The sequence below is a fragment of the Sylvia atricapilla genome, chromosome 3, assembly GCF_009819655.1.
Source record: "Sylvia atricapilla isolate bSylAtr1 chromosome 3, bSylAtr1.pri, whole genome shotgun sequence".
Lineage (NCBI taxonomy): Eukaryota > Metazoa > Chordata > Aves > Passeriformes > Sylviidae > Sylvia > Sylvia atricapilla.
In genome coordinates this window covers 6,013,929-6,036,753 of record NC_089142.1, presented here as the reverse complement: position 1 = coordinate 6,036,753, position 22,825 = coordinate 6,013,929, and the positions used below count along the sequence as shown (strand labels likewise).

General features: G+C 41.8%; 2 protein-coding genes across 2 annotated transcripts in view; both read right to left on the bottom strand.

Annotated features, from left to right (window-relative positions):
- Positions 1-5,688: 5,688 nt before the first annotated feature.
- Positions 5,689-13,962, bottom strand: ADGRF4 (adhesion G protein-coupled receptor F4). The gene is made up of 8 exons (XM_066314290.1): positions 13,885-13,962; positions 13,473-13,509; positions 13,181-13,341; positions 11,925-12,188; positions 9,847-11,211; positions 8,958-8,999; positions 8,781-8,840; positions 5,689-6,637 (listed from the first exon to the last, which is right to left on the bottom strand). The coding sequence occupies exons 1-8, from the start codon at positions 13,960-13,962 to the stop codon at positions 6,632-6,634; spliced, it is 2,013 nt and encodes a 670-aa protein (XP_066170387.1). The 3' UTR covers positions 5,689-6,631.
- A 5,647-nt stretch (positions 13,963-19,609) lies between these two features.
- Positions 19,610-22,825, bottom strand: part of CD2AP (CD2 associated protein) — a 77,563-nt gene continuing 74,347 nt past the window's right edge. Inside the window, exon 18 of the mRNA XM_066314696.1 lies at positions 19,610-21,919. Coding sequence (XP_066170793.1) covers positions 21,878-21,919 — 42 coding nt within the window. The 3' untranslated portion in view covers positions 19,610-21,877. The remainder of the gene's footprint in view (positions 21,920-22,825) is intronic.

Genomic DNA, 22,825 nt, shown 5'->3' with positions numbered 1-22,825 from the left:
AATCTACCACAAAGTTCCTGACAGAAAGCAGCAAACAAAAGGGGAAGTGTTGGGTCCACACTACAGCCAGGAAATGCTGAACAAGGACTCAAAAACAGATTTTCATTTTCAATTCAACACTGTCAAAAGAGACAAATAAATTGTTTTCACTGACTCCTCATCATGTGATGGCTTCCAATTCTTTGGGTGGACCATTTTGAAGGGGGCAAAGGATCCTTCTGCACCTCCCAGAAAATTCTTTTTTGCTGATAATAAGCAAGCAAATCTCTAAAGCACTTAGTTTTTTAACCAAAAGTTATGACTTCTTTGTAAGCAAAAGGACTTTATTTTACTCTATTCCATATTGCTTTCATATTTCCGTATTTTCCACATAATTTCCATCTTTAAAATCCTTCAGTCTGCCTTTAGGGAAAAACTTTTTTGCCTTTACCTCATCCTCTCTGAGAAGCTACTGCCTGTATCTTTGAATTAAAAAAGAAGAAAAAAATTAATTTGTTTTTCCTCCTCTTCCTTAGATGAGTGCAGGCAGCAAACAATTGCATTGCTCTGGGGCCCCAGCCATACAAGCTCTAACAGATACCACATCTTTGCTGCTGGCCACAAATTGGGAAATTTTAATCTTATCAAAGGCATTTTGCTTAATTGGTTCAGTGATTTATTTTAAATGGCTCTACATATGCAAGGCTGTATAAAGACATTACAAAAATAAATTATTCCAGGCACAGCCTCCATTGATACTGCATGAAGAGATGTATTTTTTACTGCACAAAGGCTGTGCAGAGTATTTTGATGCATGTACAGACCTACACACACCTTTAAGTCTGGTGATAAAGCCCAAGAACAAATCTACTGCTTTCTACCTTTAAAACTCCTTACTAAATAAAAAAAAAAATAAAAATAATTACACTGAGAAACATGTTGTTAGAGAAAACAAAATCATAAACTTCATCCAAAAGCTGCTACAGAGATGTGCAACTTGAGACAGACTGACCCTCCCCAGGATATTTCAGAGGCAAAAGCTTCCTCAAAACTCATAGAATTGGTATCTTTCAGTCACCTTCACCAGAGGCAACACAACCAGAATGACATGAAACTATTAACTAATAATAATTCTGCAAGAAGAAAAGGTTGTGTAGAGATCTCTTTTTCAGAAACTTCAGTGGTAGGACAAGGAGTAACAGGTATAAACTGAAAGAGGGAAAATTTAGCTTGGATATTAGGAAGAAATTACTTATTGTGAGGGTACTGGAACACAGGAAGAGGTTGCCCAGAGAAGCTGTGGCTGTCCCATCCCTGGAAGTGTTCCAGACCAGATTGGATGGGATCTGGAGCAACCTGGGATAGTGGAAATTGTCCCTGTCCATGGCAGGGGGATGGAATTAAATGATCTTTAAAGTCCCTTCCAACCCAAACCACTCTGTGGTTCTAATTTAAGATTTTAACCAGCAATACAGGAAGCATTCCTTTAGAAAAAGGAAACATATATTCATTAGAAGTATCACATTTTGCATGTTTATTCCTCATAAACACCCCACAGTGAAGCCTCCTCCATAGGAGCTGCCTTCTGCTGCTGCCAAACAGCTGCAGCACTCCAGATCACCTGGGAGAGGTCTTTTTTCCTTGCAGGTTTTCACACACATCCGTTGCAGGAAGACCCAAGTTCCTGTTACTTTAACACAGCTTGTAGTTGATGGGTGCATTTGTGTACTAAATTAATTGTTCTGTCTGCTACCAAAAATGGAAATCAATACAAATTCAATACAACAACTCCTCTTCTGAAAGGGAAAAGACAGGTCAATCTATCAAAAGATGCTTGAAAGGTAGTTTGATCACATAAGAGAAGAGAAGCCTCTGGTTAATCTCAGCAGTTACTTTTGGCTCAGAATATAAAAACTTTAAAGAAGTATCAGTGAGCCTTTTCCCCAAAGCAGACATTTTCAAGACACTTAGGGCTTGGCAGCTGGTTTTAAAGGGAATTTTAGTGCTACTCAGCACACTTCAAAGTCAGCCTTCAGGTCTTGTCTTCAACAGATCTTTTGACAGAGCCTGAGACACATTATACCCCAGGAGCTTTACAGCTTATTGATAAAGAAGTCAAAATCCCGTGTTCCAGGGCCCCATCCCTGCTCTGCCCTGCAGTGCCTGTGCTTGAGGCACAGCAGATAACCAGGGGATTTCTGCTGCACCTCTCCAGCTGCACAGATGAATCCCCTGGGCTCTCTGCAGCCAGCAGGGATTAAGATAACATTTTGTAATAATGGACGAGAAATCCAGGCTGTCCCAGGGCTCCCAACCCAGCCATCTCAGCAACGTGGGAGATTTTCAGCTGCAGCACGACAGAAACAAGGATTGCATGAGTAATTGTCATTACCCAGGAGAAAATGGATCATTTACTGTGCAAACAGCAGAAAGGCACAGAACAGGGTGAGGGATTTGATGGGATTTAAACAGGCCAGGGCTACCTCAAGCCCAGTTCTGCTCCTTTGTAAACACAAAAAGTCAGGATGAAATATTGACATCAGTGGGGCATTTCTGGGGGAAGCTAAACACTCTAAGAGCAAGGTTGTGAGCCAGAGATACTAGTGATGAGCAGCAGGGTGTGTTCAAAAGGTTGGCATCAATGCAGGTTACTGAAAGTGCCCAGCTTCCTTTTCCAGAGAGCTCTGCCAGGAGAGGGCCACCTCTAACCCCAGAAATTCCTATTTCTATTGATACTGCAGTGGGAAGGACAGCCTGGGACAGGGATCAAGTGTTGAGGCCACCAGGGACCATTTTACAGGCTGGGGATCTGCCCTCACTCCACTGCACTGAGCCCAGTAATTGGTGTTTACTGAAAGCCTGTTTAGCAACACCAGGGTAAGGAAAACTCACTGCTTCTCAAAACACTCACTCCTCTATTAACTTACTCTTCTTAAACAAGGGTATTTAAAGCCAAACTCAAGCTAAATATAGCTCCATCTTCCAACAGTCTGCCTGTTCCCTGCCCAGAGATGCTGCAGAATGAATATGAATTACATTACAAAACCCAAACTTGCACTACCCAAGGGTTGGAATGATCTTGCTAATCAATCCATTGTTCAGCACTTAATCCTCAAACAGCCCAAAGACATGATTTATTACTGGTCTCAACCCGAAACAAAAGTACCCAAAGGGTGCACATACATCTTAGATGTGGGTTGAACAGCTATAATTAAAGATTGATGCTTAAGTAAGCAAGAGAGCACAGGGCTTTTCAAGTTTAGCACTTCTGAGCAAATAAAAGTGTCATTCCAATGACTGGCTGCAGTTAAGTAAATAAATAGACCTCAGATTATGTTTTCCAGTTGTGAAAAAGAACAGCCTTAGCACATGGCTGCAGTAATTAGTGACAGATGAACTATTTTTGTCAGATCAGAAGGGACTTGAACCTTTTCTCAAAGCCTGAAGTAGCCCCAGGGTGTCACTGGAGCCAGGCTGGGTTTCAGACACAACGGGAAACTGAAGGGCCTGAAGGAACACAGAGTGTCCAGCCACACCTGATCTGAAACACAGAGGGCATGTAAACATGTTCACAAGCTTTACACCATTAGAAAGGGTTCTCTGTTGTGTCCAGATGGAGGTTACTGAAGAAAATCACCTCCAGCCACAATGCTCAGAGAAAAACCATGGAAAGATTTCATTACATTAAAATCTAACAGGGAAGTTAAAACTCTAAACAACTCCAATGGCATTTTACAGAATCATAGAATAGGTCAGGCTGGATGGGACCACAGTGGGGTCATCTGGTCCAACATTCCTGCTCAAGCATCATCCCAGAGGACATTGCACAGGATTGTGTCCAGATGGTTCTGGAATATCTCCAGCGAGGGAGACTCTCTGAACACTCAGTTCTCATTGCTCACTCACTGCACAGCAAAGTTCTTCCTCAAGTTCAGCTGGAACTTCCCAGGCACCAGTATCAATTTGATTGTGATTTGGCCCCCCTTGAGAGAGTGAAAACGAAAATAACCTGCTTTATAATACAGAATATGTTAGAAACTGTAAACAACATAATCAGCATTGTCCTGCCTGCAGGATAGACAGGACATCTGACCTGGGGGGAATACTGATGAGTTTAGAATTTTGACCTGATGGTATTCACAGATTTCTGTGCCAAAAATATATTCCCACCATGCTGTTGGCCTAAACAAAATGACTGAAATGAGCCAGAGAAAGAGGGAGTGCTCCCAAGGGGATCTTTCCTGGGAGAACATCCACCAGGGGTTTTAGGAGCATCCTCAGTGTGGGGCAGGAGGTGAAATAGTGCTGCATGTCCCAAACTGTGCTTTCCCCCTGAAATGAGACTTCAGTGTGGAAGGACATGGCCCTCAGACCCTGTTTGTGTAGCCACATGCTTGGCCACACAGCCAGTGCTGTAAGCCTGTGCAATGGAGTGGAATGTGCAAGGATGTGTCACATTCTTGTGACACCTTGGCAAGGAGGGCACTGGGGGTTTTCAGGTCTCACCACTTTGGCAGCCAGGGTGGAACAGCTCCAATCCAGCTCCTACACATCATGGAGTCCAATTGTCCCACACAACACTGACATTATTAAGCTGTTGCCACACAAATAATTTGTGAAACTGGCAGAATTCCAGCTCTGGTGATTCCCTCTCCTCAGCTGCAATTAAAGCTGGGCTGTCAGCCCATGGCATTCAGAGAAATACCAGTTTGCACTCCACGAAGGACAGCTACAGCTTTCACCCCTCAAATACATTTATTCATTAAATGCTCCTGCGTAGTTTAAGGTATTAAAAATAGAAGTTCAGTGCTCCTCCTCATCCTGGACCATGAACTGGTTCTCTGTAAAGCTCCCCCATCCCGGTTATTTTTAAATACCTAAATGACCATAAAATCCAGGGGAAAACACTGGTATGTGCCAGGTGCTGAAAATAAGCCCCATGCTTCAAACACCCTTTGATAAACAGCAGATGAAAGAGATTCCTTTCATGGTGCTTTTGCTAGGGCAAGACTGCTGAATTTCCTGGGATTCTGGAAGGGGTCTGTATAATAAAGGAAGCCTCACCTGAGACTATCTATAAATTCCACTGTTTAACAGACTGGTTTAATATGCACACATGAGAGGAGGGCAAGTGCTGGGTTGTGACAAGTTTTCTTTAATTTTTAGGTGCTATAAAATAATCCAATAATCTCATTAATAAAATGACACCAAGAAGCAGACCTTGAGGCAATAAATAGTCTTTTAAAATTTGTTACAGCAGCACAGAGACCAACCCTTCTCTCTATTTGAATAAAGCTCTCCACTGTGCAGATGAGCTGTGTGAAAGGAGCAGGGATGGGCTCCTGTAACAAGATCAGAGTCTATGAGGAAAAAAGAGGGGAGAGGAAGCAACAGAGTCCTAAGGACAAGAAATGCCCCATGGCCCAGGCACAGCTCTGCCCTCCAGACTCTCCTCAGCTTCTCCCACCAGAACATCTGGCTGTGGGTTTTGCCATGCCAGGGCATTTTTCTCCCTCTTCAGTAAAGACTTGTTGATGACAATAAACTGTGTTATTTTGCTTAAATCTTCTATATTTCAAATGTATGTGAAGGCACATGGGTTTAAGTGATTTCTGACTTGGGGTAATAATACAGAGCATTTATCTACATTTTTGGTAGAGAAGGATAAGTATCACTTGCTAGAAATAATGACAAAATTTCAACTTTATTTTCATTTGAAACCATCAATTTATCCTGACAAGGATAAAGAGTCAAGAATGCTTCTATCAAAGCCTTCATTAGAAAGGATTTCTCAAAACAAGGACATTCTAATTAAACCAGATACCCCACCTCACGTGGAGAAATAAACTCCTTTGTTAGGAGATTATATCCATCCATTTGATTCAGCTCTGCTTGCTTTCCCACATCTAAAGGGGGAAACTGATTATTTGTGCAGCATCCTCTTTCTTGTTTATCTCTATCATTGTCTTGCAGGACAGGGAAAAGAATGAAAATTCTGTCCTGACAGATCAATAAAGGGTTTTGTACAATTCTTCTGACACATAAGTACTGAGATGGAGACAAAAAATATTGGGAGGGAGAGAACAGCTGCAATGCAAAAACAGAGCTGTCCATCAGTCTGGGAGGACAAATGGAAATGATGAATACACTAGCAACAAATAGAATCAGTTTTGCTCAAAAGACAGCCAAAATCAGCTATATAATGCTCAGCATTTGCACATCACATGAAAAATTAAATAATTTTAGAACAGGTCCACATACTGTACAGCTCCTTATTGCACTGCAAAAAAAAAAAAAAAAAAAAAGAGAGGGAGAAAAAAAACAAAAGAAGAAAGAAATTGAAGCACTGAAATGGCAAATGAGGACAAACTCTCCTCACAGCAGTTTTCACAAAGGTGAGAAACAAGCTTTATGTTTCAGCATGTTTCCTCCAAGGGCTGCAGCAACACTGATGGTTTCCTGCTCCTGACAGCAGGTTTAGGGCCTTTTCTCTTCTGGTTTTCATGATACTTCCCATGGTTGTGCTCCCAAACAGTGCTGTCTATGCTCTGAGCTGCTCAGGCTCTTCAGCTCCCCTCAAACCACCAACTCTCTGCAAGAAGTGCTCCTTTTCTTCTCGCTGGTCAGGTCCACTGCAGACAACAGCCCACTGCTAGGACTAGGAGGAAAAACAATCAGGTCAGATTACAAGAATCATCTGTGGAGGTGAAGGGTCCATTTCAAACAGGAGGTGCCTCAGCATCCTGTGAGAAACACCACAAGATGGTCACCTTAAAATGTGACCCACAGGAAAGGCTCCTGCAGGTCTGGGGGAACTCAGAGACCTGAAGCAAGAGTCTGACATTGTTTGACATTGACCATTAAACCCCTGGATCCACAGTCCCATGTTGGGCCCTTCAACTTCAAGAGAGACATTGAGGGGCTGGAGCGTGTCCAGAGAAGGGCACGGAGCTGGGGAAGGGTCTGGAGCACAAGTCTGAGGAGGAGCAGCTGAGGGAGCTGGGGGGGCTCAGCCTGGAGAAAAGGAGGCTCAGGGGAACCTTCTGGCTCTGCACAACTCCTGACAGGAGGGGACAGCCAGGGGGATTTAGACTGGATATAGGAACAATTCCCTCACCAAAAGAGTTGTCAACCATTGGAACAGGTTGTCCTGTGGAGTCATCATCCCTGGAAGTCCTTAAAAGTCATGTAGATGTGACCCCTGGGGACATGGTTTAGTTGTGGGTTTGGCAGTGCTGGGTTCATGGTTGGACTTGACCTTAAAGGTCTTTTCCAACCTAAACAATCCTATGATTCTGAAGCTCTCTGAAACGAGACCTTTTTTTTTTCTTTTAAACAATCATCTCAGGTGTGACAAACTTCTCCAGCTCTAATGATTCAAACTCCATGTTTACAGCCAAGTTTACAAAAGTGGATGACTCACATCTTTCCCCTCTGTTATGCCACAGTAAACACCTACACGTGGTTTCTTCCACCCAGGTGAGTGACAACATCAACCCAAATTCCTAGGCAGACACAGCCATGGTTTCCACATCAAGTTTTGCCCAGTGAGATCACTCAATACTTCTATCAAATGTTGCTGAGTCACGGGATTAGTGATATTTCCAAATCTGTTGTTTCCAGACTATTATACTGATGGTGTCTTGAGAGAATTTTAACTTTCAAACTTTCAATCCTGACCTAACACCTGACAAGATGTGAAACATCTTTTTTGGATCTTCCCGGATCTATAGAAGAATTGTAATCCCAGAGTTGCACAGTCTCTCCTGCTCCAAATGACCCAAATTCAGCTGGTTTCAGAGAGGAGGAACAGTTGCCTTAACCCCTCAATTTTCCCATCATAAAGCACGTACATTTGAACACACATCACTGGAAGCCCCTCTAAAGCTTTTAATACAAGGATCATAACTGAGTAATAAACTGGGAAAAAAGCAAAGAAATTATTTTTCCCATGTCCAAACTGGGCTGAGAGAGTTTCTTTTGGCAGACAGCAAAAACATGCAGGTAATTCCTGAGACACCTAAAGGGCACTCCCTTTTATAAATATTGTGTGAAATTGCTAAAGGGCTGCTACCAATAAGAAATCTAAGGACAACAGACAAAAGTTTTCCAGCAGAGATAGGAAACACCAACTCAGTGATGTCAACAATTCAATTCTGCTAAAGTTTTTGAAAGAAGCTGCTAAAACACAGTTTCCTTAAGGTTAAAACACTGCTTTTTATACATTGTTCTGATATTTAAAAGAACCTCAAGCTCTCATGAGTGCACATCAATTAGCACCAAACACACTGATGGGGCTCAGAGGATTTCCATACCTCAGATGAAAACAGAACAATCCTTTGACATCCTAAAGCAGCCCTGCTGCCATATAGATCCATATTTTTGTGAAGGTAGGTCATTATATTAGGGATTCTGATTACTAATTCTGTTCCTTCCTTATTCAGTGACCTTAAAGTAAATTTAATTCATATATGGGGGAAAAAAAGTTACTGGGACTGTCTGCATAAAGGGCTTTGACATCTGCAGGTGAAGAGATTAGATTAAAATAGCACTTTTAAGTTTGTAACCACAGCAGTAGGTTATGTAGGAGTCACAAAAATCCATTGATCATCACTTCTGATATTTAGAAGCTTAATATCCTGAGCAGACTTTTGAGATACCTGTATGTCCTTCAGCAAGAATTTACATTTGAAAAATGTTACCTGGTGTAAGATGTAGTGGATGCTTCTGTTCTTCCAATATACAAATAAGGTTTGCAAATTGGTAAATCAGCCATTAATGAGAAAAAAAACAAACTTCACCTTTTCTAGACCCCACTTCCGCCTTGATGAAAAGCAGTTCATCCTTAAGGCTTCTCTTGTCTGCAGATTTAAATAAAAAATATTAAAATGTAAATATTTAAAAATATTAGAATATAAATATTTCCTACACCAGTTTCTCAAGGTGTGGAAAATGTCCATATAATCCAGAATAAGTACCTTTCTGTCCAGAAGAGTCCCAAACAACAGGATGAAGAATCCCTAAGAAATTGCAAAACCAGTTAACAAAACCAGCATAATCACATGATATTTCTTAAGTGTTTCTAGATGTCTTTTCATTAAGGAGAGATCTCTATCACCTGTGATTCAGGTGACAGCAATGCACAAAATGGGTTTATCCACCCAGGCTCTCTGGGAACATCAGGCATGGATATAACCTGTGTTAAGCCTGAATATGAACTGGACTGATGGGTAACAAACCAGGACTTTCTCAGCCCCTCCACGCAGACTGAGCCTATGAAGGGCTAAGGCAGACTGGGTGTGCAGCAGTGCATCAGGTAACACTGGGTGTTTAGGTTGATGAGTTAATCTAAAACATGGAATCAGTTATGGAATGGAATGGTTTGGGTTGGAGTTAACCTTAAAGGACATCCAGTTCCAACTCCCTGTTGTGGGCAGGGACATCTTCCACCACACCAGGTTGCTCAGAGCCCCATCCAGCCTGGTCTTGAACATTCCCAAGGATGGGGCATTCACCTGTGCCAGTGTCATCTTCACTGGAAGGGAGAATTTTCTGTGTAATTGTTTATTGATAAGGATCAGACATCCTTGCAGTTATGGACATTAAATGGTGTTAATCAGAATTAATCATGGGGTTGATTCTTCATCCTACCTCAAACCAGACCAGCTTGTCCCACTACTCATCTGCACCTAAAACACCAACCCAGAATGCCTCGTGCACCTACCATGGGAAAGCACCAAGTGGAAGGGAAAGCTGAGATCCTGTTTTCACACACACCACCTGCTGCCAGCCCCTCTTTGAGCTGGTACCTTCATGCCAGGCTCAAGCTCTGAGCCCACACATTATTCCCAGTGTCCCAGAGTTTACCTGGAAGGCATTCAGCAGTGCAAACACGATGTGGAAGGCCAGAGAGCGGCTGTCGATGATCGTGGCTAATCCAAACCCCCAGGTGAGGCCCAGCAGAGGTGTCAAAAGGGCAACATTTTTGCTGACCCGGATCATGCTGCTCAAATCTTGGGACTTGCAGCCTTCTCCAACGGAGGATCTCCCAGTCTTCACCACAACCACGAGCACCACAATGACATTCATAACAATGATGCTCAGGGCAGGTACAACAAAGGCCAAAAGGGCTTTTGTCTCATACCAATTGAGCCAACAGGCTCCACTCCTTAAATACCCATTTTTTGGTTCAGTAATAGCAACAGTGAGGATAGATATGACCAAGGGACATCCATATCCAATAGAGAATGCTGCAGCTAGGAAAACAGTCCTTGTTATCTTATAAAAAATAAATAATAATCCATAGAGAATCAAGAGGCCCAGGGTAAACATCCAAAAAAACAGGGCAAGGTAGAAAAAGTGAAGGAAAAAAGTGGCTGCCACACACAGCTGGTAGTTTAGGGCTGCATTGTGCACAATGGCTGCCAGGATGAACAGGACATCAGCGACGAGAAGCGAGGCAGCGATGTTCACCAAGCAGAAGTGGCGCATGTAGGTTATTTCAGTTTTGGTGACGTGGTGCCACACCACAGCCTCGACGACCAGGCAGAGGACCAGGCTGAGAATGGACAGCCCCAGGCCCACCCGTGTGATGTAATCCAGCACTGAGCTCCGTGGGGCGGCCGGGGCCATCAGGATGGAGAAGGATCTGTAGGAGCGGCGCCGGTGGGCGCAGGCGCAGACCACGGCGGTGACGTTGTGGGCACGCACCTGGCACGCCCCGGGATCCCAGCGCCGCTCGGCCGAGTGCCACCCCACACACTGAGCCCCCGCCTGCTCCAGCTTGTTCAGCTTCTCAAAGGTGAGCAAAATGTTCTGCAGCTCCTCTGGCAGCAACACCGACAGCACCATCCCGTTAACGAAAGCCGGGTCCAGCTGGTTGGTCTCTAGGACGGCTCCAAGAGTTGGGAACGCAACGCTGATGGCTTTGGAAGCCCTGGGTAACCTCAGCAGCTCTTCTTTTGGAATCATCACATGCCCAGTGATATTGCCTGTGCTATTGAACTCCATGGAAAAGTCAAAGCTCTTTCCTGAAGCGTTTCTGTGTATGCTGTAGCCTTTGGTAGCAATGAAGGGCTCCTGGATACTTTCTGACCCGTTCCTTAGAAGAAGATTCCCAGCAAATGAATTCACTGAGTCCAGTAATATAGAACCAGCGTTTCTGTCCTTTACAAAAGCCCAGTTGGAAATGATGGAGCTGTTAAGAATATGGTTTGCTATCCTGCTGTAGCTCTGAAACAAACAAGCAGAATAGAATTTATTTGTTTTATGTTAGAAGAAACTAAATATTATTCTCCTGGCAGTGTCTCCAAAAAGGCTCATTTAATTCATGAGTGGTTTCTATAAAAGAAATAATCCTTTTGACAATGAATATGTTGCCATGATCCATCCCAGTCAAACTCAAACATCTCATGTCCTAGCCTCTTCCTACATCAAAAGGTAATTGGAGAAGTAAATATATAGCAACAAGGACACCCTCAGTCTATTCCAGACTCACAGTGCAGGTTTTTTACACAGATTTTTACCACCCACTCTGTATTTCTTCCCTCTCTCTCTGATTTCTAAGTTCATCAGGGAAAGATCTCAGCTGCTGTTGTACAACACATGACAACATAGCTGCAGGTCAGCACCCCCAGGACTCCCTTGCCTACGGTGTCATACTTTAGAAATTAATTCTTCCTTGTACTGTTATCCCATGCCCATAACAACAGTTCCTGAAAACCTTTTATTTTAAAGAAATTTAATTCCACAGTCTACTTTCATCACACGTGAATAAGTCAAAAAGTTTCTCTGACATCAAAATATCCCAGTCTGGAAACTCCTTCCAGGTGATCTCCACGTGACTCGCAGCCACCACTTCATTGTTCAGTGGCCATAAGGACAAAATACTTGTGGATGCTCCCTAAAGCTCAGAAGCACCTCCCAAACGAAACAAAAAGAAATACCTGCATTTTTCCTCTAGTGACATTTGCTGATAACAGCACAGAAATCTTCTTTAGCAATTCCACTACATCAGCAATGTTTCCTGGGATGGCTGGTGAAGACAGGATATCTGGGATGATGCAAGAAAAATCAGCTTGGCAGCTCTGATTCCCAGCACCAAAATGTTTTGCTCCATCTCCAGGCTTCCCTCCTACAAAAGGAAGATGTTCTCCAGCACCACCACCGTGTCCTACAGAGCATGGGAGGAGTTCACTTCGGGATATCCTCTGGAGGAAGGAAATAGATTTGAGACAATCAATGAAAAGAATGAAAATGAAGCCACAGCTACAACTGGGCAAGAGATGCAGAGCTAGGAGTGCAGAGAAGGTGCCAGATGGACTGAAACCCAGGACCAAAGCTCACCTGAGAAGAATATCATGGTTATACTATACACATGAAGGAAGGAGCAAGAACTAAATGCAGTGTCTTATTCATAAAGTGACTAGATTAAGGATCTTGCAGTGGAGGAGAATTTGTCATAAATCATCTAATTATGACACACATTGTTGTTGTTCTTTCCTCAGTTTCATTCTGCTGTGCTCTTATCTTGATTTAGGTCCATTTGAGCAACACCAGCCAAGTGAACAAGACAACTTCATTTCTGAATTCTGTTTCCAAACAAGAATCTCCCAAATTTATTTTCTATCACCTGATTTATGATTGTGAAACCACTAGAGCAAAGGCTGATGAGGAGTGGCTGAGAGATCTGGGAATGTTCAGCCTGGAAAAAAGGAGGCTCAAGGGAGGCCTTATCACTTTACAACGAGGGGGGTTTACAATAGTAAAGTGGGGGTCAGGCTCTTCTCACAGGCAGGAAGTGACAGGACAAGAGGACATGGTCTCAAGACACATCAAGGGAGATTTGGATTGGATATCAGGAAAAATTTCTGAAAGAATGGTCAGGCATTGGAACAGGCTGCCCAGAGAATGAAATCACAATCCCTGGACATGCTCAGAACAGGTGTGGAGGTGGCACTTGAGGATATGGTTCAGCAGTGAAACGGTGGTGGCTGGGTAATGGTTTCACTCAATGATCTTAGAGGCCTTTCCACACCTAAATAATTCTTTGATTCCATGAAGTCAGAGCCTGTTATCAAAGTATTCTGCATTTTAGGATCCCATCTCCCTTTGCTCAAGACTGAGAGCACATGGAAGGAGAGTCTGTCTTTGCAAGAAGTTACAAGCACATGCCAAAGTAGGTGCACAACAGCATCATCACCTGAAAAAGGGACTGAACATCCAGGCTTGCACAAGCATCTGACAACATGTGCCACTTTCTGTCTTCACAGACATAACTTGTCTCCCCGTGGAAGGAGGGAGAGCAAGGCTGAATACAAATTGCTCCATTGTCTAGGCAGGGAATGAGATTTATACAAGTATCTGGAAAATAAACCAAGCAGACACTCTTACAAGGGGAAGACAGCATACCATGGTCCATGATTGAGCATCAGGGGTGTATAAAGTATTGACAACTGATAACATCTCACAAAGCATTAACCAAGGCACTGTACCTTGCTCATCACCAGTCTTTGATTCATTACTGAGAACCTGAAAAATAAGAAGTGCAACATTGAGTGAATGTTTATGTAAATAAGTAAAAGATGACCTCTTGGTACAAACCAGAAAGGGTTTCAAGAGGAAAATAGTCCTTTTGAGGTCCAGAATGCAGAGCTTGTGGCCCTTTGCTCATACAAACCAACTGAGAACTCTCTCCTTAAAGTCTGCCTCTATATAGGAAGCCTTCACTTGGACCCTGCTAGTGAAGTGACACTCTGAGCTCGTGCACAGGATCTCAGATGAGGAAGTTGTTTATGATGAGGGTGGTGAGACACTGGCACGGGCTGTCCAGAAGGCTGTGGCTGCCCCATCCTTGGAAGTGGTCATTTGATGGGGATTTGAGCAGACTGGTCTAGTGAAACTTACCCTGGGAGTGGTGTGTGGCACAGCCAGGAAGAAGTGTGCAGCCCAAAGCAGCAGGCAGTGGATCACCCTCACATCCATCACCATTCATTTGCTGACTTCTTCCTGGAAGAAAGAAGTTAAAGAAGTTTAGACATCTCTGTTTCCACTTTTTGAACACTGTCTGATTACTTACTAGTAAAAAAAGTAGCTAAACCTATACCAGAGAGTGTCCTTACTGGGCTTGCAAGGTGATTTTCAGACATTCATCATTCATTACTTTTACTGAGAATTACTTGTGAGCCTTTTCTTAATGAAAAAAATGAATGGTTCAACACTGAAAGTCACTGCATCAATAATTTACTGTAAACTGCAAGCTGAAGAGCTTATTAAAGCAGTTCAGCCTGTGGGTCCCTTTTGAAGTGATTTAAGACAGTCTCATCTCCACTGGGTTCAGTGCTCTGCTCTCCCTGGGCAGTTCCTGCCATGTGAGTAGGAAACGTGGACACTCAGGGCTCAGAAATCAAAATATGATAAACAAGAGCCAGAGGGGAGAGTTAATTCCTTTGCAGAGGGATTCAGACCTCTATTCCCTCCATGAAATTTCCCACAGTCCTTAATAAAAGCTAAACATCCTGGGATGCAACTTGTTACAGGCATAGTTGTTGGAGAAAAACAATCCAGCAAAGGGAATGAAGGCAAAACAACGTGACACATCAAATCTGATTATTAGTTGCTAGACATGTCCAAGGCAAAAGCAACAGCTGCTGTGGGTTGAGAAGAATTGAGACACTATCACCACTGAGATCTTCTATCACCACAAGTATAGGTAGATTAATTTAATTTTAAAAAATCAAAAATAAAATGCATAAAAGTCAGTGAGTTGAACCACTAAAGCAAGAAGCAAATTCACAGTGGCAAAACAGGATGACAGCTGGATCTCAAGAGAAGGCAACATGAAAAACCTCATCAAATTACCAGGCCTTGAGAGGAGCCCCTCAATTTTCCCCCTGACACGTACTGATCAGCACAGATGATGCTGATCAGAAGCAGAAGGGGTCCTGCACTGGCAGAGCAGAGATGTGTTTTCCCATCCAGAGGCTCCAGGCTCTCCCATCTGACAGCATCAAAGGCCCAGGCACGCAGCTGGCTGCCCCTTTCATCTGTGATGTTTGTCCACCGTGCTGTTTTTAGATCTGCAGGTTTATTACTTAATCATGAAATTACCATAAAAGTAAGAGTTCAACTAATGCACTGAATTTCTAAGGTAGCTCTTAAGAACCTCATGCCAGCCTCTGAATTCAGCTCTTAATATGAAAAGCATTTTCTGGGTTAAAAGCTAGCAGCCACTAGCTCTTCTAAGGAAATAAAATGGATCAGGAGAAGCAAAGCAGAATATTTGTATCAATTTTTCCAAAGAACAGGAGGTGGCTGGGAAACAACTGCAGGTTTGGGGTGAAAGGCTGCACTGAATTCTTTTCTGATTTCTGCAGTCATTAAATGTTTATTGTGAGCTCATGGCCCTAATTCCATTTCACAGCTCGGACTCCTTGAGCTCATCGTGTCTCACCATTAATTAATTCACATTCATTTCGTACTTAATCACGGGTGCAACTCCACCTAGGTCTGTTACCTCTGAGTGAGGCAGAAATCTGGGACATCTCCAAGTATCTCGGGCTCACTGAGACATTGGCCCCTGCCAGCAGAGAAACCCTGAGCTTGCCTGGCTGCATTGTTTGACTCATCTCGGAAAACACCCAGTCCCAGCACTGCAACAACCTGCCAAGGCAACAACTGTGCAGCTGGAGAAACTCGGGGCAAAACAAGTAACACAGCAGCAAGTCACTGTCACTTTAGGAAAAAACATGGGTGTAGTGACACTGAGCCACATGAAAGCATAAACAGAGAGTGGATGATTTATCTCTTATCATAAACTACTGCCAATAACCCCTGTCTTTGTAAGCTGTAAGCATGATACTCCTCTATTCCAGAGGTTTCTGCTCCATCAGGACACAGGTATATGAGCAGCTGGGGTGTCAATACCCTCTCATGTGAAAAGGACTTTCTAGTAAGGGGACATGTCCATACCCAGCTCAGCAGACTGTCACCAGCTGGTGATCCTCCTTCTCCAGCTCATTTCAAAGCCCTCAACAGAAGAGAAAGAGCAAGGAGAGAGTGAATGGGCAGTGGTTACAAGAGAGAAAAGAGTCTCTTAAAACAGCAAAAAAACCCCAAAACCTGACCATGAGTTTAAAAAGTAATCCCTATGCTGGTTAATGTTCACAGCCTTATATTCAAATCCCTTATTCTGTCTTCCCTGTTCATGTAAAATTTAAGTATTTTGTAAAACTCTCCAGAACTATCCTCCTTTCCTCTAATCCAAGCATATTCTTGATTTTAACTACTGGCAGGATGCACTGCCCAGCAGGCTGGTCCCACCTGGGCACAGCAAACAGGGATCTGTCCAAAGAATGACAACTATGGGAGTTACACCCCCCAGTGCTGGACCCAAAGTCTCTGGCCAAAGGGCCCTTCATCACCTGGAGTCACCTCTCTCCCCTCCTCACCACTCCAGGAAACAAACTACAGTTAAGTTTACAGAGAAAGGTGTCTTGCACAAAGAAATTACCAGGACACTTTTTACCAAATTAATATTTATACCAACCTTGCAATAATTTCCTAGAGAAATATATTTTCCCAAACAAACTTGCAACTTTAAGCATTTATTTCAAGTATTAAACCCATTATTACAGAACCTAATCTATTTGCTTTAGGGCTTGAATGGCCACGTGGCTTGCCTAAAACTCAATAAACCACCAGAACATGATAACCTGCCATTGCTACCAAGGAAGCTAAGGCTGCAGCAGTTTCAAGTGAAACTTTAGTGTTCACATGGTCATCCAAGGATAAAAAGTAAAGCTCTTAATTCTTCAGAACAATGAAGAATTGTACTTTTAAAGGAATCAGTTAGAAAGTGTAAGAGGGGAGTAATCTTTACATATACCCGTAAGAAAACTCCAAATTTTCTTAAAATTGACAACACTGATTAGAGACCAACTACAAAACTAAAAGAAAAAAAAAAGAAAAAAACCCAGGTTAATTAAAATATCTATAATTATTTTCACAGATGTAAAGAGAATATAAAACTAAGGAAAGAAGTCCCAAGTAAAGACAGCCTTAGCAATTAAATGCATTTTAGATTATGAATGAACCAATTTCACAGACCACTGATAATTCTCCAGCAGCTCTGGACTAATGATGTTCCATGGAAGTACTCACCGTTTTCAGAAGCCTGGGGAATACTGGGAGCAAAGTTAACCCAGCCAGGGTACCCCACGGTCTCAGATGTGACAGTCTAACCACTCATCTGCTGCCATCCTGCCCCAGGCTCACTCTCAGTCTTACCCAGCCCTGCCTGGGTGCTCCGATTCATTTGGAGTTTTCCCATGAAGAAATGTTGGGCAGCAGCTGCTTCTTTCCTTGCCTGACTGGATTAAGGCTGAGGAACCTGCAGATGAAGGTATTACTGCAAAATGACAAAACACATTACAAACACGCCCACAAATCTGCCAGATTGCCACCTCTGCCAGAAGTCCACAGGGATGAGTCACCTGTGGGGTTGGTGCTCTTCCTCGGGGTGCAGGCAGCAGCTTCTGCACTCCTGTATTTCATAGAATTATGGAATGGTTTGGGTTGGAAGAGACCTTAAAGACCATCCAGTTCCAACTCCCTGCCATGGGCAGGGACACCTTCCACTGACCCAGGTTCCTTTAAGCCCCCTCCAACCTGTTCTTGAACACTTCCAGGGATGGGGCATCTTCAGCTTCTCTGAACAATCTCTTAAAGACCTCAAAACATTAATGATCAAAATTTGGTCAAGTTAATGCATTATCCTTCATAAATGCAAGACCACACTACTGGGAAGTTTCTTGTGCAGCTTAAAAGCTTTAATGGGCAAATAATAACCTTTTCTCCAGGGCTACACCATCATAAAGGGTGACAGTTATCTGCTGAACCTTGGGCCACAGTCACTGTTGGCTAAGTATCACCTCACCTCTAAGAGCCACATTTCCAATAGCCAGAAATTTACAGCAAGTAGTTTATCACTATAGAAGAGCAATTCTTAACACTCCTTCACACAGGACTGACTTGGAAGAGCTCAGGTCACTAACTTTTTTTTCTACATTCCTGCAGCGTGTTATTCAGGAGCTTATGGGGTTTCCTGTCATTTTGTCTGCTGTCACAACCCCAGCCAGTCCTCAGTCACAGGCACGTCTCCAGTTTTAACCTAAAGATAGGTGTTATTTACTGTTCTGCTTTGATACAGCCAGTCTCACATCAGCATCAAGTAGGAATTTAGCCAGGCACAACCAGGCACAGCCAACACAACTCACCTGGTAAGCTTAAATTGTACTTGATACTGCACAAAGATAGAGGTTAATTTAAAAAATACTTTTAAGCAAGAAAGGCTAAAAACTGCATCATGTCACGGTATGGACATTTTTCAAAAGGCTTCTTGCCCATGTCGCCTGGAGCTGTGCTTCCACACACTCCCCGAACCTTTACTGTGATGACAAAACTGAATGGCCCCTGATTCTCAACACCTCCTCAACATCAAGAGTTCTCTGAAGGACACAAAGTCCAGCATCCTGCAGCCCTCAGACACCCACATGCTTCTCCCAGAAGGAAGATTTGTGAATCTGGGCTCCCAGGGGGCTTGAAAAGAGACTGAAACCACGACTCACAACCAAGAGGGCACTCCAAACCATGACCCCAGTAGCATCAGTCTCACGCTTTACAAGTTGGATGAGGTTGTTTGCATTCCTCGGGCACATACAGGGAGGGGTTTGTCTTCTCAGTGCTTGCAAAATCCAATTACCCAAGATCTGCAACCAGCTGCTTTGACACTGTGCTCACCACCTGCCTTCTCAGAGATCAGAAACACCTCAGGTAACTTTTACAGAAGCCAAAAGGCAGCTGTGTAAACCTGGGTTTACCATTTCCTTTGGAAAGTGTTAACAACAAACTTGTGCTAACTTAATGAATACAAGGTATTTATTTAAAAGTTCAACAGATACTTTGCTATACAATTCAAACCTTGCAATAATCACAGGTTTCTATCAGAAATTCACTTCAATGAATATTAATGAAAAAATTCATCTCTGTGGAAAAAATTAAAGTAAGTAGATCTGTAATTGTGCCTTTTTTTTAACTATACTTTGTGAGCTACCTAAAGATTTTTAAAGAATTGTAAGACTGAATGAAAACCTGGCAGTTTAAAAATGCCCTTCTCCTGTTCTGTTCTTTATGTGCCTTTTCCCTCTTACATATCCCTATTAAACATGTCACACCCTCAGTCTTCAGCTCTTCACTATATACTTAAGAAGGGATTCAAACCTGAATTTATCCATGTTGTTGAGTGGCAATAGGGATCTTAAATAAAGCCTCTGAGGCTGTACAGTAAGGTCAGTTCAGTACAGGCCAAGAGAAAAAAGAGGAGTTATGAATAGATACTGAGAAGTTAAAGATTCCCAGTCATGTTTGCAAAGGAAAACTGAGCTTTCCAATTGTTTAGATCCTAAGCCACCCTGATAATCAGGAACCAGAGCATCCCAGTAAGAAAATGGAAATCTGAAAACTTTAAAAGGGGACTATCATAAATACTTTGCTTCCACTCCTCCTTACTCCTTGCAAAGAATTTAATGGCACCCAAAACACTCCTGGAACAGAACCGAGCAAACACCTGCAAAGGTTTTTATACTCATTTTATTTGCTGAGTTTGGATAACATGCATCATTTTACAGCACCGGTAGACAAGTCAGTGAAGCACACTGTTCTTAGGAACTTGTACTGTGGAATGTCTCCAGAACCATTACCCTCTCCCCCTCCACTCCAGTACATAACACTAGCTGAAGACAAGACAGACACGTATCAGGGCAACTTCCTTATGGCTACAAATACTCATAGCAGCGACTTTTAAAGGAGAGTTTATTAAATCAAGTCATTGCACTTGGGTCATTTATTGCTATAGCGAACAAAGGCCATTAAATAACAAACATCTTTCATTTGTGGCTTTAACTGATTGTCTTGTTCTGTTCATCCTCTGCAAGCTCACACACAGGCACAATTTCTGCAGAGCAACCCCTTGAAAGATTTGTCTTGTGCTCCAATGACAGTGAAGAGCTTGTATAACAAAATTGGGTCCTCCATTAGGCTCAATTCTTGTTTTTTATCACCTGCTTTACAGGTATGAATTCCAGGCAAGAGTTTAGTGTCTGATGAGAAGCACATGATTCCTCAATTCATTTGTGATGCACTTGGGCAATTCAAGGTTAAAAGTATTAAGAGTGAATCAGCTTACTAGCAATTTAACTAGCAAATATTGCTCAATACCTGCATAGTATATTGATCAGATTTCAATAGGATTTCATGAACTATTTGAATCAGTAATGGACAAACATTCCCCAATTGACTTTTTGACATTGGTACTTTATGACACATCAACTGTGGAAGAATCCCACAGTGTGGTATTACTCTCAAGAAGTAACACTTCCATGTCACTTGAACAAGTGACATACTGAATAATTACTATATTTATGACTACTCCCATGAAAAAAAGCTTAATTATTTTATTGGTGAAGTTGCCAAACTATGTGGCATGTTTTTGTCTTTTAAATCATAGCAGACCTAAATGAGATGAGCTGATTAACAGAACTAATGAATTTGACTGGCTTTCTAAAGCTATATTTTTTTATTCTTTAATCAGACAAAGAGAGCAATAAATACCAGTCTCCCATCACTTTACATATTATTTGTGTATTATTCTGGTGCAAGTTTTGAGCCCAGGGGTTAAAGATAATGGTAATCCACAAGATCTCAACTTCTTTTCCATAAAGTAGACATCATCTTGGACACCTGCACAATGATGTCAAAACAATTGTTCCAATCACTCACTAAAATACAAAGATGTTACTAAGTTTAGAGGTATGCAATATATTGAGAAAGTTTATGGCATAAATATATAAATATTGAGAGCTTTTGAGAGTATCAAAGTTCCAAAGGGGTTTATTTGGAGATATATTATAAACAAAACCTGACTATTGTAAAAACAGATCAGGATGCATACTTGAACCACTAGAAAGACTGATGACTTCAGAGACACAGAATTAGAGATGTTGTGACTTAAGGTTTACTCTTTCATGCTGTATACTGTAATGTTTTAGGCACAACAGGTTAAGACAAGACTGGACTCTCACTTTGTTTCTGTATTCCTTGCATTTTGTGGTTTAACATTTGATCTTGTCATGATTTCATGCTTCAATGATGATTAAATCCCTTTTTAATCCAATAGTGCAAGTGACAAGCCGTTCTGTTGAACTACTTGGATCATTCAATCCTTCTACAATGCATAGGAGCCTCATCTGCTTCATTGCACTAACAAATTCCTATCTCATTACTCAACTTATGGACAGCATGGTATTAATATTCTCACTGCAGACAGGCACAACAGCACAACCCTGGGTAAGACTGCCAAAATTATACAAATATCATAAATTCCCTTTTTTTGCATGTAGGGGAAAAGTAGTGACTACAATTACGATACAGTTATTCCATCCTTTCCAACAGACTATTTTACAGATTAGTTGCAAAGACAGATCACCCTATTTATAGTATAGATATCTTTAAAAATTAAGCTACAGGTATTCAATAAAAATCTATTAAGAATTCCCTCTCCTTTCTATACAGATTCAGTAGTATTTTCAAGCAAACCAAAAAAAAAATAAGGTCTGCAATTCCAGCACAGTAAGAAATAAGGCCTCTTTTATATTGGCAAAAAAATTACACCATTATTGTTTTCTTATCTCTCTGAATATAAGACTATATTCATTTTTTTTTTACTATTTTTTTTCTTTAGACTGTAAAACACCAGCATCCATTATAATGAAATAAGAGTCAGTTCTCCTTGTGTTCAGCTTTGAATTCCTGGCAAGTTAAAAACATTGAGTCCATAGCTGTCTCATGTAGACATCACTGCTTTCTTCAATTTTTCTATTTCAAGCTGAAAAATGGACATTTTAAAAAGAAAGTCAGTATTAAAGTTGCTATAAAGTCTTCAGAGCTTTCACCAAAGTTATAACCTTTACATTTCAAAGGCACTTAAGTATTGCACCATAGAAGTATTTGATAGCTCAGTTTTACAGTTGATTTTGCACCACTATACTGTTAAATAAACAGGAATTTAAAATAATTAAATTTCTGACTACAGTTCTGGTTTTGGGTTGTTTTTTTTTATATTATAAAAAATTCTGGTTTATAAATCAGTTTATCTGGATAAACTCTCTCTGAAAAAAGATGTCACAGCTAAGTAATGGAATCACCTGACATGTAAAGCTGCACCATCACCTGAGAGTAACTTCCTAAAACATCTTTCATGCAAAACATTGCCTGGATTAATTTGTATTTCTTGAAATGGATTTGGAGGACACCTGGAGTTACATCCTCTTCATCTCCTCTGCGTATTTGAAGGCTTCTTCACTGACTGCTTTAGAGTCACATTAAAGAGAGACTCACCAGAATTTTCTCTCATGTGTCTCAAGTAGCTTTGTAGCCAGCAAGATGTACTATGGCACAAATAAAATGCCCTTTTGTACCAGACTGAAATAACTTCCTACAATGAGCTCATCCTATTAACTACTTAATGGCATCATATTGCACTACAGGTAATGTTCCTCATCAGTAAATTGAGGAGTGTTGTTCATTCATAAGGAAATTTTTCGGATGCGTTCTGTTCTTTTGGCAAATCATCCACACTTAATATTTAAACAATTCATCAAAAATTCAGAATTTACTTTTGCCCTGTTTTTCTTTTGATTACCTAAATTAAATAGGTCTTTCGATCTTATAGATACAAAGTATTAACTGTCTATCTTGGAACTTGTCCAGTTGGACATATTTCTAGCAAAGA